Source organism: Gymnoscopelus microlampas (genome assembly GCF_963454915.1).
Source record: "Gymnoscopelus microlampas genome assembly, chromosome: 4".
NCBI classification, from domain to species: Eukaryota; Metazoa; Chordata; class Actinopteri; order Myctophiformes; family Myctophidae; genus Gymnoscopelus; species Gymnoscopelus microlampas.
This window is the reverse complement of record NC_139941.1, coordinates 28,409,024-28,428,383: the sequence shown is the minus strand read 5'-3', so window position 1 is coordinate 28,428,383 and position 19,360 is coordinate 28,409,024. Positions and strand designations below refer to the sequence as shown.

Below are 19,360 nucleotides of genomic sequence, written 5' to 3'. Positions count from 1 at the left end.
CTGGGAGAGGGGGGCATTGAATACTTCACCTGTTGCACCATTATTGTCTCTGTCAGGCTGAAGGCAAGAATATTGCTTTCAAAATGGTACCCTGCACACGTCTGACGCACGTGCATGTGTGCACAAGCACGCGCAGAGACACAGTTTGACGCTACTGCATAGGACAGTGTACAATAAGTCTTATTATTGTGGCCTGCCTTCAGGCAGAGATTTGTACTCATCTGTGGCTGAGCACACTTTTCTAGTTCATTTTATGGCAGTCTGGGAACCCATTCGGTGAACAAAAAAACTAAATCATTATTATTTTTAGCGGTGCCAACCGCTCTATATCTGTCTTTGTCTGTGTGTCCGTGTGTCTGTCCGGGTGTGTGTCTGTCCAGGTGTGTGTCCAATAAACAAACATTGATGACAACATCAATACAGGGCTTTCTTAATATACTGAATAATCTTTCTTGAGACTTTTATGGTGCCCTGCACTGAATACTAGAGTGACAGAAATAAAATGACCCTGACCCATGGTCTTAATTTCAAATAATGTGAGGATAAAGCAGAAAGCAGGGTTATATTTTCAAAGCACAATCATTTTGTGTACATCAAATTGCATATGCGCACATCATATTTTATATTTATTGAATGCAATGCAGACCTTTTCATTAATTACTTTGTACCATATTTTATGAATGCAGATTATAATAGCATGTTGTATTAATTACTAGGTTGCACCCTTACTCAAGATGACAAAAACCTCACTGGCCTGGCTATTTGTTCACATAATCAAGGATGCATGAAGCACTACTATTACACTAACAATTATTCAAATAGTTTGATGTCCATAGCCTCCATAGCCTCATGGGATGAAAATCTGTCCGTCTAGTGTATGGGATCTACTACTAGCCAATTAGAACGCACCTGTCCCTCCACACAAGCCAGAGGGTTCCAGGCTGAAATGCCCACTCGTCAAGTTGCATTGTACTTGACAATCTGGGCATGTCAAATATATTTTTTTCAGTGAATCATCTCTCAGTCACAGCTATGCCCAGTCCTATTTTTGAGCAATTGTAAGTTAAAAGGATGGAAAGCTCATTCCATTTTCCAAGTCTATAGACGATTTCATGAAGAGCCATGCTGGTAAATGAACGCTGGACAATGTGCAATCACAAAACATTGAACTTCACACAGATACGCCCACAGACATGCTGAGGTCTGTTCATTTTAGGAAACTGAGGTCAATATCGGACACTGTAAGTATTACTGCTGGGGCATGCCTCGAAGCGGAGACCTTTTCTAGTTTTTTTTCTTCTAGGTTAATTCTGAGCAGAACCAATATTCTAACGTTTCTGGTCCCCCAACATAATGCTTCTAAACTAGTTGGAACAAAATAAAATAAAACAAGACAGGGTATTGCTGCTATCCTTTAATTGTGTTGTTCTAAGTTAAACGGACACTGTCTTCATGTACCAAACTTTCTAATAAAAATATGAATTAAAAAATAAGAATTAGTGGAGGTACTTCAGTGGAAGTACCACTACTGGAAGCGTGCATACAAAGTTTGGCACTGATCGGTCAAGCCTCACTGTAAAAATAAAACATTTTTGGGTTGGGGGATTCGCCCAGGGTGCCATACAAGTTACAACCAGCCCTGATTTTGAACCTTTCCGTTCTTTCCGTTGGTGAGAACGACTCACAAGTCGGTCTACAAACGCTTTACTCAATAGTGACTGAGGACAATCTCCAAGTTTTTGTTGCTAAAATGGGGTGGAAACAATTAGTAAAAAAAAGGGTGCATTGCAGAACCAATCCAAAGCCTTTAGGGGAAGTCCTTCATACTGGTGTGGTGACATGACTGGTTTGCAAAGCAGAGGGTGTAGGATCCATCCTCGCTGCTGTTCTAGTAGTAAATAGAAGTCCGTAGACGTATATGGTAGGTGGAGACAGGGGCGTCACTTGGGGTCTCAACCCCCTAGTGTTCACATTTAACCTCAAATTCATTTGATGCATATTTCTTATGCATATTTTCCTCAACTCAGATTTTGTTTACAGATTCATCTGATTTCAGATCAATTCTGAGTGCATCTCAATCCATGTCTGTCCATCTACATGTGACACATGTTATAGATATCTTTTCTTGTCTGCAACCATATTAACCAATTTCAACCTGGCATCGCTATTATGGGCACATATAGGCAAATAAAAATCATCCCCACCCTCCCCAAAAAGTGAAAGTGGATCTACAAGTTCACAACATGTAGTGTTGGGAAACTTGTAGATTCACTATTTTCATTATTTTGGTAAGTAGCCTAGTAACATATTTTTGCCTCATTTTTGCCTACATTCAAACTCCCTCTCCACAGCAAGGTGGCGAAATTGAGCAGGTCGAGGTTGCATTGTCTTGGATGACCGTGTCAGGTTGACCATACCGAGCAAATTGGGCCTTACATCATTTTCTCTGGCAGAAAACCAATTTCCCAGAAATCTCTGAAGTGATAATCTATCCCACTGTGCTGGGAGTCAGCATGCCCAGATACCTAACTGTGTGCCTCCCGTCTAGACTCTAGCCGAGGTAGTCCTTCTCCCTTCTCTTCTGCTCCCGTTTCTTGTGCTAATGTTGTAGGTAGAAGAGATGTGGTCCCCAGCAGCCATCGTTGCCACCAAGGGCGTTCTGTTGCTGCCGGCCCTGCACCTGTTGCCTGTCCTGCACCCCTCCTGGAGAGACTCAAAGTAGGTGGCCTGCACAGGCTTGTGAGACTGCAATACCTGTATTGCATCATCTATTTTAAACCACTCCCTTTTTCTTCCAATGTTGACAGAGTCCTCCCAGTCGTCCAACAGCTCAGTCACAACCAGGGCATAGACGTAAGTTCTGTGTTTCCTCCCTCGGTTCTCAAATAGTCCAATTAAGCGACCGATAGTCCCCTTTATGCCAGCCTCTTCACACACTTCTCGAGCTGCGGCAACATCGGGCTCCTCCTCCGGCTCTATTCCTCCACCAGGGACAATCCATTTATCAGGATGCCGACTGCTGCTCACCAGCAGCACCTCCTCTTCCGTCTCGCTCTTGAAGCACAGACACGCGGCCCGTTTCTTGTAGCCGTCCCTGTCGTACGTCCGCGCGTGGTTGGACCTGAGCATCATCATGGAGGGGGGGGGCTCAAAAGTTAGCTCAAAAGTTAGCTCAAAAGTATAGCCAAGCAAAGTTGAGCTCTAATAAGTGCTTAATTATGATAAGCCATTGCAACTGGTGCGGGGGTTTAATATGCCTTTCCTTAAAAACCACTGTGCACCAGCGGTATCACTCCACTTATAAGTCAGAGTTAAAATGAATGAAGTCCAGCAGTTCACCTGACTTATATATTAACTGCAGGCTAGATGTGACTCGTCACAACGTATTGATGACGTTGCCTTACCTTATATGGTGCTTTGCTCTCTAAGAGAAAATCACGTAGTCTTACAGTGCGCAGACGTGAAGTCAGTCGGATCGGCAGTTGACCACAACCACCGAGCCGACCGATATGCCCATATATAAAAGAATATAGGGCATACTGTAGCAGTGGATGCCATTGTGTGGTGCCTCAGATAGAAAACCCATTAATTTTCCCCATAGAGATATTTATATATATTATTTTAAGCCTGGAACCAAGCCATCCAGGCTCCTGTTGAACCATGACCAAAAAACATTTGATTCTGTGTCCAAAAAAATGTTTTAACCGCAAAAAGGGTTATTTATTAAATATAGTACATAATATAATTAAATATTCAAATATTTTATGCCCATGCCGGTAGATAGATAGATATATCTAGATCCATATATGGACATAGTATATGGGCATAAAAGGGACAAGGACAGATAGATACAGAGATCTCCTTATATGGGCATAAAAGTGACACAGACAGACAGACGGGTACCTAGGAGCATTCATTGATACAATGACGGCACTCTGAAACGTGATGTTGATCTAAAGAGATTGTGGGAGTTTGGACGGAGATGTTTGAGAAATAATGTCTTTTAACCAGTAATGTATGTTTCTTAATGTTTTGGTTAAACAATTACAGATGAATTATGTATCCTTGTACGTATCGTCACTACTAAAATATTTTTTGTTTCCAGTTTTTGTTTCCGTTCCTTGAACCTGTCCGGATGCCTGCAGAATAATTATTTTGATTACCAAGACTCAAAACTCTTACAAACCATAAGTGGTAGTTTTTCAAATGAAGCCATTGAGATACACAGCATGTTAATCATGAGCATATTTTAACATAAGAGAATGGTACTCACAAAGCCTGCTTGTCCATCAAATTGTCCCTTTGAGAAAAATAGAACAGAGGTAGGCTTGTTAGTCATTTAAATGTTTGAGGCTAAAAACAATACTGGGATATAATGTGAATATCTCTGCTGTCCGGCAGCAACCAGCTAACTCCAAAAAGTTCCTTATTCAGGAAATGACAAAAACAAAAAGTGGAGTTAGGAGGTTTTGTTCATCATTGATAAGAACAGCTGAATGGACCTCCAAGCTCACATTGAGGTTGGAGGTCAAAAGGGGGTGGAGCCTGGAGTCAGGAAAACCACCCCCCTTTGCTGGACTTAGCTGGTTTAGCAGAACGTTTGAGGATCCAATGGAGCTGGTTTTGTCAGAAGCACTTTTGAATACTTTTCATTGGTTCAATATTTTATATCAACACACAGATGTAAAGGGTGTTCAATAGCACTGATTTATGGGGGAAAAAATTAGTTCGCTGGTTTCTGCCGGACAGCAACGATATGTTAATGAGTACCTTTATATCAAGGCCTCATGCTTACGACTAACTCTGAATAAAGCCCCAACCGTTCCCCAGAACTTGGCAACATCTGTTGAAGTCATACTGTGTTACATTCATTTCAGTTCTCTTTTTGGTGACACCTCTCATAGCTCTGTCGTCTTTACAGCATTTGTCTATACAGAAGTACCACTCACAAAGGAATGTCTGGGGCAGACACTTGCCAATAAAATAGTGTTAGTGTTGAAATTGTCCAAAAAAAAAACACATTTATGAGGAATGGTTGTTGTGAAAAATATACCAGTGAAAGATGATATAAAAAAATATATTTTGTTTTATTGAAAAAGTTACACAGCATGACTTTAAAGCATTGGTTCTCAAAGTGGGGTCCGGGGACCCCCAGGGGTACTTGAGGGGGTTCCAGGGGGTCCCCAGCTAGATGATGGACAGGAACCAAATGGACCCTTATGGGTCTGTAACTCTGAGAGTGTACAAATGGAACCAAATGGACCCTAACGGGTCCATTTGGTTCCATTTGTACACTCTCAGAGTTAAATTAACATTGGTTTTACAATGTGAATTGGGGTCCCAGAGGTATAAATGCCATTAAATGGGGGTCCGTAGCCTAATGCATGTCAAACTGGGGGTCCTTGAAATTAAAATGATTGAGAATCACTGCTAGAAAGCCGTAAAAACCTTCTCTTATTGGGGTTCCTGGCTTATCTTTTCAAATGGGGGTCCGCGGGCTAATAGGTGTAACTTTGGGGGTCCTTGACATGAAAAAGTTTGAGAACCACTGCTTTAAAGCAGCACTATGTAACTTTCCTCTTCTACCACGAATTTGAACCCGGTTTCCTGCGCAAGTGCTGAAACGTTTACCATTCAGCCTGCCTACTTGCTCAGGGGATAAATAGAATTTTGACCATCAGGTCAAAATTCGAGTCAGATCCTGTGTCTAGGTGAGACATGAACTTTAACACAATCTAAATGTCTCAATAGAAGAGCAGCGAGACAAAACACAACCACCGCAATTGTATAAGTTATATTGTATTAACATACTCTACCATGCAGATTGGACAAAATTACATTTAATTCATAAAAAAAACATAGTGCTGCTTTAAAATATGTATATTAAAAAAGAAGAAAAAAATAAAAACACTGCTGGTCAATTAATAGTACAACAATTTAGAATTTAGGCATTTAGCAGACGCTCTTATCTAGAACGACTTACAAATGCGAGACTGGAGTGAGCAGAGAGTAAGCATGAACCCTAATCAACAAACAACAGGGTAAATAGTCAAACAAGTAGAGTGCTGAGAGAACAATGTAGTGCCTCAAAGAAACTAGGATACCATGTAAACAATTAACCTAGCATCTGTCCAAATAACATGCTATCTAAATAACATTTAACATTTGTGGTCAAGAAACAGACATTTCTTGCCTATATTTGACCAGCCCCAACAGGGAGGGTATTGTTTTCATCCAGTTTGTCTATTTGTTAAGGAAAACGGCCACATGGGGTGACAAGTTCAAAATACTGAAGGTATGGGGGTGCCATGCCTTTGGTTGCCTTGTAGGCTAATACCAGGGTTTTGTAATGGGTGTGGGCAGAAATAGAAAAGGTCCATTCTTCAGTAAGCAGTATTTGGTGTATGATTTTTACTGAAAGCATTAGTGAAATTAAACATACTGCTTTTCACTACACATTCCATTTTCTCCCATCTCTATTATGTTTTAGGAAGAAGTAGTATTGATCCAAATAAGAACCAGCTAGTCTTGCCTGTATTTTACCAGCTCATGGAGGGCTATTGTTTTCATCCAGTTTGTCTGTTTGTTAGCAGCTTCATGGGAATAATGGTCACACAAAGTGACAAGGACGAAATAGGTTTCAGTACAATTAAAAAACAGTAAAGGATAGAGACACGTATCCCTACCGGTGTGCGGATATTCCTTCCTTTCTTGGACTTGTTATCAATTACACATTAACTTTTGATAAAATGATAGTGTACTTACAGTGGTCAGCATTTCCAAGCTGAGAGGAACCTCCAGCAAGGACGCACTACTCACAGGATTATTATTCTTCATTTCTGTGTAGAACACCTGTAAAGACACACACAGTACACTACATAAATGGTCACATGAAGTGCATCAGATTACTTTTTAACAGAGTTTAGAGTGTGAAAGACCTTGAGAAATAATTTATTCACGAGTCCAGTGGTTTGAGATTCCAGTGAATAGTCTTGCAAAGTGTATGTAAATGTGTTGGCAATGACCTCTGGGCAGGGACGTATCTGGCGGGGGGGGGGCACGGGGGACTTGTACCCCGTGGGCTGCGGACCGGACCAGTATTGGACCGCGAGTTCCGCATACGTTCTATTCAAAAAAGAGAACGAAAAGGCAGGCACTAGGACCACGCAGCCGTTGAAACTTCGCAGCCCAGCAGGCGTATATGCCACAGTATGATTGGAAAACCAGTCTGATTGAAAAAGGTGCACTCGTTTTCATCGACGGAGGCGCGCCGTCTGAAGGTGACTTGAGCCACGAGAGGCACCGCCAAGTGAGCTTAGGCGAGCGAGTCGCTGTGCCCAGCGTTGCGAATACACATTGTCAATGTGTATAAAAGAGATAGTGCACTTTACTTCTCAGTTTACACATTTATTTCACAGCTTAGCTGGAGGCAAAACAAGGGAATTTAGTGACCCTGCATGGGGACTTCAAAGTATTTCTATGGGGGTGTTATGGTCCATCACAACCACAGGGAGGGTTCTAGCAACCGCATGCCTGATTTTTTTATTGCATTTATGACCCTTTGAAGAGCTTTTTGTGGCTGGGGTGGGGTGGGGGGGCGCAATGGAGAGGCACTCACTCACTTCTAAAAATAGGATTTGGTTTTGGTCAATGAAAGTTTGTTTTCATATACAGTATATTGACAGTGACTTGGTCTTTGGTCATGATGTCACCCTGACAACCAACCAACAACCAATAAAACCACGGACGGCAAATCCATCCACTGACTCTCAGTCAATGTGGCTCTCAGTCAGCGCCACAAGTTCAGACCATCCCCTCAGGCTATAGGATCTAAACTCTACACTTTTGGGGAGATGGGATTCAATACTCAGACACAGGCACTTGCGCAATAGGAAACAAAATTCATGTGCTGCACATATTTCAATAATGTGAACAATAGTGAAATAAAAAACTGAAATTGATGGTCAAAGCAGGTTGAAGCAGTTAATGCAGTAGCAAGTTTCAGTCCTACACAAACATAGGCTACAAAAATAATCAAGTGCTGTAGTAACGTAATGTTTTCATATTTGTCAAGGAGTAGTGATAAAAGGCCACCAGTTTTACGTTCAGTCCATTATTGTTTAGCACAGCTATGATGTCAGACCAGAAGAGGTTGTCAGAGATGTGGTTTACCAGGATTTTAAAACTATGAACCCTTTCCACAGTCTCCATTTATGAATAGTGGGAGTGGTGTCTGTTATATACTTTCTGAAATCTAGTTCCTTGGTTTTTGTGGTGTTCAGTGGCAGAGTGTTTGCTGAACACCATGCCGACAGTTTCTGGACCTCATCTCTGGTCGGACTCACCTCCCCCTGAGATACAGTAAGTCTGACCACAGTCATTTCTACTAAGGTTAGCAGAGAAAGTAGAGTTGGTATGTTAACTAATATATGGTATAAATATCATACATGGTATGCCTTTGAGTCTATTTTTCCTTCTTGACCTGAAAGTCTTTTGGCTCAGGATGTTTTCAAGTATGAATGTTGTTTTAGTGCAGCTGAGTGACCAGGCCTGATTTCTGACTTTTATTTTTCCACTGTGAAGACAAGGCATCTACAGGAGCAAATACTACGAGGAAACAGGCTTATATATGAACTGCCAAAGTCATTGGCTAATTGAACCCACATGCTAATCTATGAGTGGTCTGCTTGCTAGTTAGCTAGCTTGTTAATCCTCTTAGCACAGACATTATGGTCAAAAGTAGAGCACACACTGTCAAACTGATCCAGACTCCATTAATGGCTTATTCAAAACAAACACATGGAAAGAAGGAAGGCAGGAAGGAAGGCAGGAAGGCAGGAAGGAAGGAAGGAAGGAAGGAAGGAAGGAAGGAAGGAAGGAAGGAAGGAAGGAAGCAAACCTCCTGTACAAATGTGATAGTCTAATAAGATATTTTGCTGGACTGTTGTTTTTTTGGTCGGCTCAACTCTGCTTCACTCTGACACCAAAATCAGTCGTGTTAGTTTTCTACCAGCAACTGTATTTTAACCTTACACCATGTGTGACAATTGTCAGCAACTAATTTGGTATTCCTGCATCAAAAACTGACACATAATATATTGCATTGGGGGAATTTATGTTTCTTGTCCTATTTTATGTGGTGTGTTTTTTTTAAATCACTGTAGGTGATTTATTTTGATTTGATTAATTTATTAGATCAGAGAGAGAGAGTGAGAGTGGTGATTGCAGGGAGCACCCCCGCCTCCCTTCTGTGCTTTGAGTGAGTTGGTTTGGGTATATTTGTGAGCTATTTGCCACAACAATAACAAAAAGATAATAATATCAGAAACCCACCGGTCATTCAAATATTCACAAACCATACCGTACATTACTTCCCCTCTGTATTATTTTGCCCTCTAAAGCCTGTGCCAATCCAGAGTTTTCCCACTGGGACTCCTTGAGGATACACACAGATAGTGGCCCTAACATGGAGGGTTGAAGGCTTCCATGGTGCTAGCAAGCCTGAGGCAGCATGCAAACCGCCTCCTTTATAGCCAACGTACAATCCCTGGATAACAAGCAGTGCAAGTTGAGAGCAAGGATCTCCTTCCAGCTGGAGACAAAAGATTGTAACATCATGTGCCTTAAGGCTAGTATATACCAGCGACCAGATCAACATTGTGTTGTTGTGCTGCGATAAGTGTCTGTGGCCGAAACTCGGTTGTAGAATGCAGGCTGGGAGGCGAAGATTATGTGTTTACCTTGTATCCAGTAATGGTGCTAACATGACGTCTGGGCATCTTCCATCGCACGCTGAAGGCTGTGCAGTTCACCGTCTCTAGCTGAATGTCCAATGGAGGGCTCAGACGATCTGCTTAAGAGAAACAGACAAAATTAATGGCTTGATAATTCAAGGTCATTAAAAAAAAGAAAAAGAAAAAGAGAAAAAAAACAGTAAATGGGTTTGAAGATGATGTCCTTTGTTTGTATGGTGCATCTAATAATTAATTCCTAAAAGTCATGAACTACGGCTTGAATCTCTGATATCTTGTAGATTCTGATCAGAATCGAGCCACAGCGGAGCAACACATTTGTAGGATTTGATGTATATATACACTGTATATTTTTGGGGGATATTCTGTTGGATTGGGTAATGTAGTATGACAGTTCATACCATGTTAGGGGGCAGGGCCTTATATTATAATGGATAAGGAAGATAGGTAATTATGTGGATTTCAGGATCACGGCGTGGCTCCAAAGTGGAACTCGGACTTCATGTGACCAGCATGCTAAATAATATCTGGAGTGGGCACAGAAAATCCCCACCCACTCATTACAATTAAAGTTGCTCACTCAGAGCATAGGGACAACCTCCTTCTGGGTATTTGTCACCTCACTGAGGTTGTGACAAATGCGCGTCTACGTCACAAACTATCACCACAAGCGAGCCCGTGTATCAAGCCCATGAATTGGTGAAGTCACACTTGCAGTAGAGTTGGTCACTTGGAAGCTTTTGATTCAAAAAGCCGGTCATCTATAACGTATCTGTGACTCTAAATTTGGGTTTCATAAAAAAATGTGTTAAATATTATATATTATAAGTATATGTGGAGATACTTCTGAGGCTTACTGGCCACATGCATACAAAGTTTGGCACTGATCGGGCCAGCGGTTTGCAAGATTAGCTCTGGACAGACAGACACACTGACAAACAGACCCTGTCTAGACTGCTAGCCAGCGGCCGTATGGAATGGCACCCGGGGGGTAAAAACTGCCAGCTCCAGCACCTCTTGTTCCTGAGAAATGTCCGGTTGACCGCTGACCGTGTCAAGGCAAAACATAATCATGTCTTCATCAAGGCAGGCACTGTTTCATGAGTCATGCAGACTCAAGAGGTAATTTGGAATATTTAGCAATGTCTCTCGAATGAGGATTGTAACATCAACAGTCTAAGTACCTCTTCCAGCACAACTAGGGGCAATCTGGAGAAGAGCTTTTCACAGTCTAGCAGTTAAACTGTAAACTCCTGTGTTCATTTAACTCAGAGTGTGTACATAATAACCAAATAGACCCACATTTGTACACTCTCAGAGTTACAAATGGATAAATGAACACTGAGGATTGTACTATGTAGTGTAGTACTAGTCAGATAACCCAATGTCTAAAGTATCAAAAGTGAACTCAATATTCTCAGATAGTAGAATGCTCTGAATACAGACAGAGCATTTGGCTCTCAGAACAGCAATTTCAATAACATTCCTACTCACCGTTTTTATGGTTACACATCACTATCAATGTTTTTAAATCATTATGAATATTATTCATTTCATTATTCATGCTACCATTTGCTACAGTGGTTGAGAGGCTTAGTGATTCAGTGACCCTGGGGTCCTGGTGGAGGTTGATCCTGACAGGTTTAACCACACCGGTTTGGTCACAGGAGAGAGTCAAAACTAACAACAGCAAAATCTCTTTCTTTAATTAGTGAGGTGTTTAACTAAGGAAAATGACTAACGTGAAATGTTTTTTTTTTTATTACATTTTTGCTTCTGCTAGTTAATACTTCTAATGCATTAATGAAATTCTAACTGAATTTCTTGACTCACTGAAATTTGTTTATGAACAAGTTTCTATGATATTTCAATTTCATACCTTGAATTTCACAGTATTTCTAACAGTTCTGACTGGAACACAAAATTGAGCATTCAATTGACTATCTTGATCAAGCTGAACTGGAGGCTCTGAGGGTGTGACTAAAAGAAAACACATAACTTTGCTAACTTAAACATGGTTTCAGTGTTTTTCTTAAGAGAAATCTGGTCAACGAGTGAGACCCCCTTAAGACTCAGGAACAGACCCTGTTATTTCCAAATGAGTCACCTGACATCACTCATACCAAAAGTATCTCAAACCATTCTTGTGTTATCCCTGCTACCTGGCATGCATGCATTAAAGAAGTTGGTTGAGTGGTCCCTCATTCTAGGGCAATGCAAATAATGCTGTAGAATCGGTTTCCCTACCTCTCATAATTGTGTGCATTAGACTTTTACAGCATATTGGGAGACAGCCTAGACAAGTGGTTCTCAACCTTTTCAGGCCCCCCCCCCCAAAAAAAAATAATTATATCTGAACTGGGGACCCCCCAAAATAATCATATCTGAACTGGGGACCCCCCACCCTGATAAGCACTTGGAACGTAGGAGTTGAGGCATTCAATTTGGTTTGACTCTGTTCCATTGTGAAAATAGCCAATCTACAAGATCTGCTATTTTCACAATCTTTGCCTCTTTCTTATATTATTTGACAATTTGGCCAATGTTTGACCAGTTTCTATCCACCTGTTTCCTAGGCTTTTCACTGTGTTCCACTTCCTGTCTTTTGCTCCAATGAAATCCAATGAAACCGGTCAGATGACTAATGATATCCAATGAAATCCGACAGGAAGTGGAAAACACAAGGCCTAGGAAACAGGTGGATAGAATAGTTTGTTGATTACTATTGATGCAGTAATGGTCTTTTTTCTTTAGTTTTTCTTTTTTTTAGGTATTAAAAAGGTCTTAAAAGTCATTCAATTGTCACTTCACTGTCATCTGGGGACCCCCCAAAAATCATGTGGGGAACCCTCTGGGGGTCCCGACCCACAGGTTGAGAACCACTGGCACACTACCTATGTGAATGTGTGTTGATTTACCACTGAGCATAGATATTGAAATGAGGTAAACCGTAAATACAGCTGTGCTGTCCAGTGCTGAAAAGGGCTCGTCGAAATCATCTAAGCAAAATGTCACAGATCATGATGTGACGCCTTTCAAAAAAAAGTGATAGTATGTTGAATCGTAGTAAAAACCACACAATATAGCTGTGTTAGTCTATAGAATAGTTAATCCAACAGTGATAGTGTAATCAAATGCTAATGGAACGTTAGACCGGTTTTGCACAGTGCGACTAACATTCATATAGGGGGGGCGAGGTAGGTCGTGACCCTTTTTGCTTTTTACTCGATTACTAAATAAATACTTGCTCAATTATGACAAAAATGTAAAGTTAATAACTTGGATCTGTCAGTAAACTGTTGGTCGTGTTTTTTTTTATTTATTAAATCTCAAACATAAAAGACCCAATTTCACATTAAAAATGGCGAAACAACCGATTGTTCCCATCGATATGGGTCAGTTGTTCCGGCGCTATTCTAAATGTCACTGTAAATCATTTTAAAATCTAACTCATAGCAAGTGTTCAGAGACATGTTTCCTTTAACTTAATGTAAACAAAGTTTGTTTGTCCTATGCCACGTGATAATAGCCTACAGAACATGTTTTGTTGCTTATAGGAGTAGCCTAGTCAGTGAACATCACTTATTATTACAACGGTATTGTAAACCTCATGGAATAATTAGAATTCTGTAGGCCTATACTTACCCGATTTGTTTGTCCTTTTTACGCAGACACAAACGTTGACAATGCACATCGTGAAAAGAAGTAAGCATATGCAACTTTTTTCTTTAAATTCCATGTCTTCTTTTATCGAAAGCGTGAAGGGTTGGTTAAACGATCATTTTACGTCGACATTCAAACGTGCCTATAACCTGCAAACAACGCGTATAGGCTATTAGCAAATAGAAAAATAATACAAAATAAAATAATAAAAATAAAATGATAAAATAATAAAAATGCTTAGGCTATTAAACTAATAAAGTTTCAGTGCAAGTAAAAGCTGCTTTCGTCCATTAAATTGGCTCAAATACCAGCCAAAGAAAGAAAGGTAAACGGAACTAGAAACTGTCAACCATCCGAACGAAGGCAACCGAGGTTTTGACACTGATGAGATTACAGTCTGCAAAAGATCAGCGTTAACGAGCAGACGCGGTTACTTCTACTACACTGCCACGACAGTCCTCGCGTAATGCGTACAGACTAGAAAACTCCAAAGGGACCACAAGTTTTTTACGCACTAATCTCTCGACCCTTTCGACAAGTATAACTTGTCGCCCTGTGTGTATTAATGTGTGAGACAGCAGCGAAGAGGAGGAGCGCGGTCAGTCAGGAACGTGGGGACATTTAGGACTAAGAGGATAATAAGCGTCTAATCCCCCCCACACTGGCCACAGATGGACATGCAGCATGTCTTGGAGCAGAGGCAGGATAACAACTGTAACCAACGACAGATACCACCACAACTATAGTAGTAGAGCTTTGGTTCTTTGTGTTTGTGATACTTGTGAAATGGGTGCCACAGTTAATCGAACTAATCCATTTAATTGATTATAAAAACTCATTGAAAATCTAATTTTATTAAAAAAGTATAGATTTTGTGTGAAAATGTTCCTTTTATTATATTAGCAAAAATGGCAGATCTACAACTCAAGCTCACAACCATTTGTGTGACACTGTTTTACTAAGAACTCGAAAATAGGGCTTTATAGTGGTTTAGTGATTGAATACATAGAAACATGGAACATGGAAACCAATCCCCAGGACTTTTTTGTGTTGTCCTTTTAGCCTACATGTTTTACTGTACCCTTGTGCTGTTTACATTTTTGACTAATAACAATCAATCAATCAATCAATCAATCAACCAATAAATCAAAACCAGACTAATTGATTTAGTAGATTACAAAAAATCAATTCGATTTTTTCACGTTGATTTGTCAATATATATATATATTTTTTTTTTATTAAACTAGAAAAGGTGTTCCTCGGAGCACAGGTCTCGGCCAGGTCAGGTAGGTTATTGTGGCCACCTGGTGGTAGCCATTTCTTCCTAGGCCTTTCACAGCAATCGGATGCTGTGTTCATTATTTGAGGCATTTTGTTCCAAAAATGTGTTTTGCAAAAATCCGCCTGCTGGTGGGCTATAACAGGCCTATGTGAAAAGGGGGGAATTTCTTCCTCGGCCTAGTGTGGGAATGGTGTGGGAATGTGCGTGCAACATATCTGCGTTCATGATTTGAGGCATTTTGTTCAAAATGGACCAATCCTGCAAACTTTGGAAGCCAATGTTAGCCAATCAGGATGGAATGTGAAAAATCTGACAGATCCGTCTTGATCACATGACTATAGAGATACTGTGTGCTGATTTGTGTGATCTTTGGACAGAATCTGAAGGAGTAATAGAAAAGAAAATGATTTGCAAAAATCGGCCTCCTGGTGGCGCTATAACTGGCCGATCTGAAAAATTCGGGGAAGAGGTTCTGCTCTGGCATCCAGGGAGTGTGTGTGCACAGTTTCGCTGCCATCGGGCCAACGGTGCCGGAGATTAGCTGCTCGCAGACAGAAGGACACACAGACAGACGGAGGGACGAACAGACAAGGTGCAAAACAGTCTCTGCTATGCCTTCGGCCTGGTGGAGAAAAAAAAAACGCACTTCTCGATGAACACATCCTCACTCCTAAATAGTACTATAGTGACCATATTACATTAAAAAAAAAGTAATTTATAGATTAATTGCTAAGATAATAATCGATAGTTGCAATCCTATTTAGAAATAATTTTAGAGTAAACTATATATTACATTACTAGATAGATTTGTATTATTTATTTGTTCATTTAATTGATTCAAGAATGAATAACAATTACCAAGAATAACCAAATTCATTTGTCAGAAATGTCACGATGAGCAAAGTGATAAAACCTTCTGTAAGAATATGACCTTGTGCACAAAGTGAAATAAGCAAAATGTGGCTTACTTTGTCATCATTGCTACCAATCATTGCTTATTGATTCTGGTCCCCAGAAAAGCTTGTCATTTTTCAAACTCATTTAGCGTTATTTGTGCTTAAATCAAATGTGAAAATGTTCGATCAAAGTGAATACGTTTCATGAATGTTGAATGTCCTATTTTGTCCAAAGTTCTGGAAGTTCCTCCTTTGTTAAAAAAAATCAAGTAATTTTGTGCAAATCCATATTGCAGTTTATTGTGTAAGCAGATGAAATAAACTGTGGTCCATTTTATGCTTATACCATAATAGTATAGGCCTATTTTATTTAGTCTAAGAACATGTTGTCCATTGCACAACTATAGGCCAACTTAAATAGCTTTGATGACCCATAACAGTTTCATTGTCCCAGCTGGGCTAATCTTTGAGATTACCAGACATTATAAATTTAAAAAATCAGACATCAGCTAATCATAAATTCAATTTCTCCAGAATAACTTGACTGCCTATTTTAATCTAACTATGTTTTACCCAACTTTTCAACCTTTTGAAACGGGGGAGCATACCTACAGTACATCACAGTACAGTACACACATCAACCTGTGCATACCATGGATAATAAGATGTATAGGAAAATAATCTTTTAAAATGTGACATTTACCTTAAAATGACTCCATCATTCAAGCTGCAGTACATACACTTGAGCTTGATGTGGTTTTGATGATACTGGGGAGACATCCTGTTTTCTGTTATCATTCATTCTTCAAACTGATTCCTGTCCTCTCCATAAGAGTTGCGGTAAAAATTAGAGCAATGATAAAGTGTTGTGGACTTGAAAGGTTAGGTGGAAGGTTACACTGATCAACAAGACAAAACCTGCAAGCTCAGATGACAACAATCAAAAGCCATAACAAACAGTTTCCAACAATCAACCTCATCACAGGGTTCAGAGCTGTGGTGATTTCTATTCTGTTCCCTTTCACTCATCTGTATTCACACCAATGTTAGCCACTTATAGTAATGATAATCATGTATCTTCTGGGTCACAGCAAGACAAAGTTTTTCCTTTACCTACTATTCCACAATCAAGCCTTTTAGCTGGGGCCTGAATGTGCTAGTATAATGGATGAAATATCACTGTTTTTCAGAAAGGTTTCTCTCTATCTGAAAAAAGAAAAGAAAAGAAACTAGAAAAGTGCGCTCCTCTGAGCACATATCTCCGTCAGGCCTGGTTGCCTATTCCCAGGCCTGGGGTGTAGCCATCAGGACATGAGGGGGGAAATAGAGTTTGTTCGACAGACAGCGCAACTGTTCGCGTTTGTGGCGCCCCTATGGCCAGAAGTGAAAGTGGCTTTGGATGTGTACTCTATAGAGGCCCCTCAACATGTTATTCCAATTTGGGTATGATTGGATGTTATGTCCATGATATATGGACTAACAAACACAGATTAACAAAGTACGCCTTCTCTATTGAGGTGGCTGGATGGCTGGATATGGTTGACCGGAGTCCCTCAGGGCTCTACTAGCGACATGTGAAAGCTTTCCCAACAATACTGACGCTGGGGTTTAAGATGGTCCTCTACTCGCCTCTTTTCCATTATCTCCTCCCATCTTATCGTCAATTAAGTTAGATTTTTACTTACTCTTTCCAGACCAGTATTGCAATAAAGTGCAACTATAAATGATTTCTGGAACCCAGAATGATCAGGTTCGACACCAATACTGCTCCAGGATAGGCTCTCTTCCTCAACAAAATATTACTTTCTTGGCAATGCACATTCTTACCAGGCAATCCTGAGCTGAATGACTAATTTGGTAGTGCCTATAGAATCTAACAGAACATTTCTTATAACCTTATAAACTTGAATATTCTGAGCCATACTTGAATATTCTGAATACTCTTCTCCATATGTGCCAATAGACAACACACCATAATTGTGTGAATGATTGCTGGAAATCAAAAGGATAGAGAGGAAACTAGAAAAAGTGCTCCTCGGAGCGCAGGTCTCCGCCAGGTCAGGTAGGTTAATGTGGGACAGCAATGTTCGGAATTCATTCATTATATAGGTGAGTGAAATCTGTAGAAGTTGAGGGATTAATGTTGATGAAGAAGACACAATATGCTGATTTGTTGGAGTGTAGAATTATAATTTGTGTTTGAGTTACTGTTACTTGTATTGTTATTAATGTGAAGTGGCTTGTTATAGTGTTATAGTCAGACAATTTTTGGGTAGTTCTTTAGTGGTTTAGCATAGTTTGGGTCTTTAGGTAAGAACAATTCAGGAGTTGTGAACAAAACATGAATCAAGCTGTTATAGTGCCAGTATAAAGCTGATTTGAAAAAATGTATGGTGGCATGTCTTCATCAAGCAAGTAGGAGTGTGCGTGCAAACTTCCAAAGCAGTCGGACGCTGTGTTCATGGTTTGAGGCATTTTGTTCAAAACGGGCCACTCCTGCAAACTTAAGATGTCAATCTTAGCCAATCAGGATGAAATATGACAATGTTACTGGGTACTGTAATAACTAACTGGAAAAAATGAAACCAACGGTGGAAGGAAGTTTCATTGTAAAGTACAGAACACAGGCCTTAGTGTCCTTCTACAGCCACCTAGTGGCCAATGTGAGACAACACTGAAATTGCAAGCAGAGTCGTCCATGGACAGAATTAATGGCAATTCTACTTAACCAAAAGATTGTTCCCTTGATGACTCCTAAAATTCAAAAAGTCTATTTGAAATGGTCAGGCCACCATTCCTTCTCATAACAGCCCTTCCCTGATCTGAGTGATCTCTCCCACACCTGATGCTTTAGCAACACCAGGCTACATGTGGTGTGGATTACCTTCTAAACATCACAGTGGCTTACCAAGTAGGTTCTCTATAGCACTTATTTCATAATACTTCCACCACCCAAATCATTGAAAACAAATTCTTCAGCAGTACTTATCTCTTACCTACCTACTACTGAATCAAATGAAAGCTAAATGTCTTACAAGCTTTTGAGTCATTATTATTTGACAATCTAATCACTTTACTATTGCCACAAAAAAAAAACTAAAAACAAACAAATCTGGTCTGAGATCAATTCTAGGATCAATTAATTTTCAATAATTAATTAAAATTATACTTAGTTGACCGGATTCCCAAGGGCTCACTATTCAAGGCCCCATCTTGTTTTCGCTCTCCACTAAATATCTTTGCTAAAGTTGGCTATATTTGCTGAATGTAGCCCCAGAATAGGGATGCTAGGGTTCAGGTAGTTAAAGGTATTAAATGTAATCACATACAACATTTATTCTCAGCTTGGTAAAATAGCAAATTGCTCATACCAGAGGTTTCACTATGTTGGAATATTGATGAGAATCCACATGTTGAACTGAGTGAACCTAAACTCAATTGAGCTCTGTTCTGGTTGAAGTTGCCCCTAAGGGTTGACTCAGGATCAGCCACTCTTGCCCCCAAGTCTTAACTCCTACCATAAATTAAAGTAAATTGCCTCATTGACCCTGTATATCTTCCACCTGATGGAACACAAAATCTCTACTAAGTACAAAATTGTAAACAGGCTTTTTAGACATAAATGGGACCACAAATGGACAATATATCACCCCTCTTTAGCCAAGATTTCACTCAAACTCCTTTTAGGAGGTAATGGAATAGTCTTCCAGGAGCAGTGTTCCTAATCAGCCCTCCATTCCAGCTGTCACCTCCTCCCACCCACGGAC

General features: G+C 40.2%; 1 protein-coding gene across 1 annotated transcript in view; it reads right to left on the bottom strand.

Moving 5' to 3' along the window:
* The window catches only part of egflam (EGF-like, fibronectin type III and laminin G domains), a 39,533-nt gene extending 25,765 nt beyond the window's left edge, over window positions 1–13,768 (bottom strand). The window contains exons 1-4 of the mRNA XM_084054290.1: window positions 13,398–13,768; window positions 9,741–9,850; window positions 6,766–6,852; window positions 4,274–4,300 (exon numbers count right to left, since the gene is read on the bottom strand). Coding sequence (XP_083910416.1) covers window positions 4,274–4,300; window positions 6,766–6,852; window positions 9,741–9,850; window positions 13,398–13,491 — 318 coding nt within the window. The 5' untranslated portion in view covers window positions 13,492–13,768. The remainder of the gene's footprint in view (window positions 1–4,273; window positions 4,301–6,765; window positions 6,853–9,740; window positions 9,851–13,397) is intronic.
* Window positions 13,769–19,360: the final 5,592 nt, after the last annotated feature.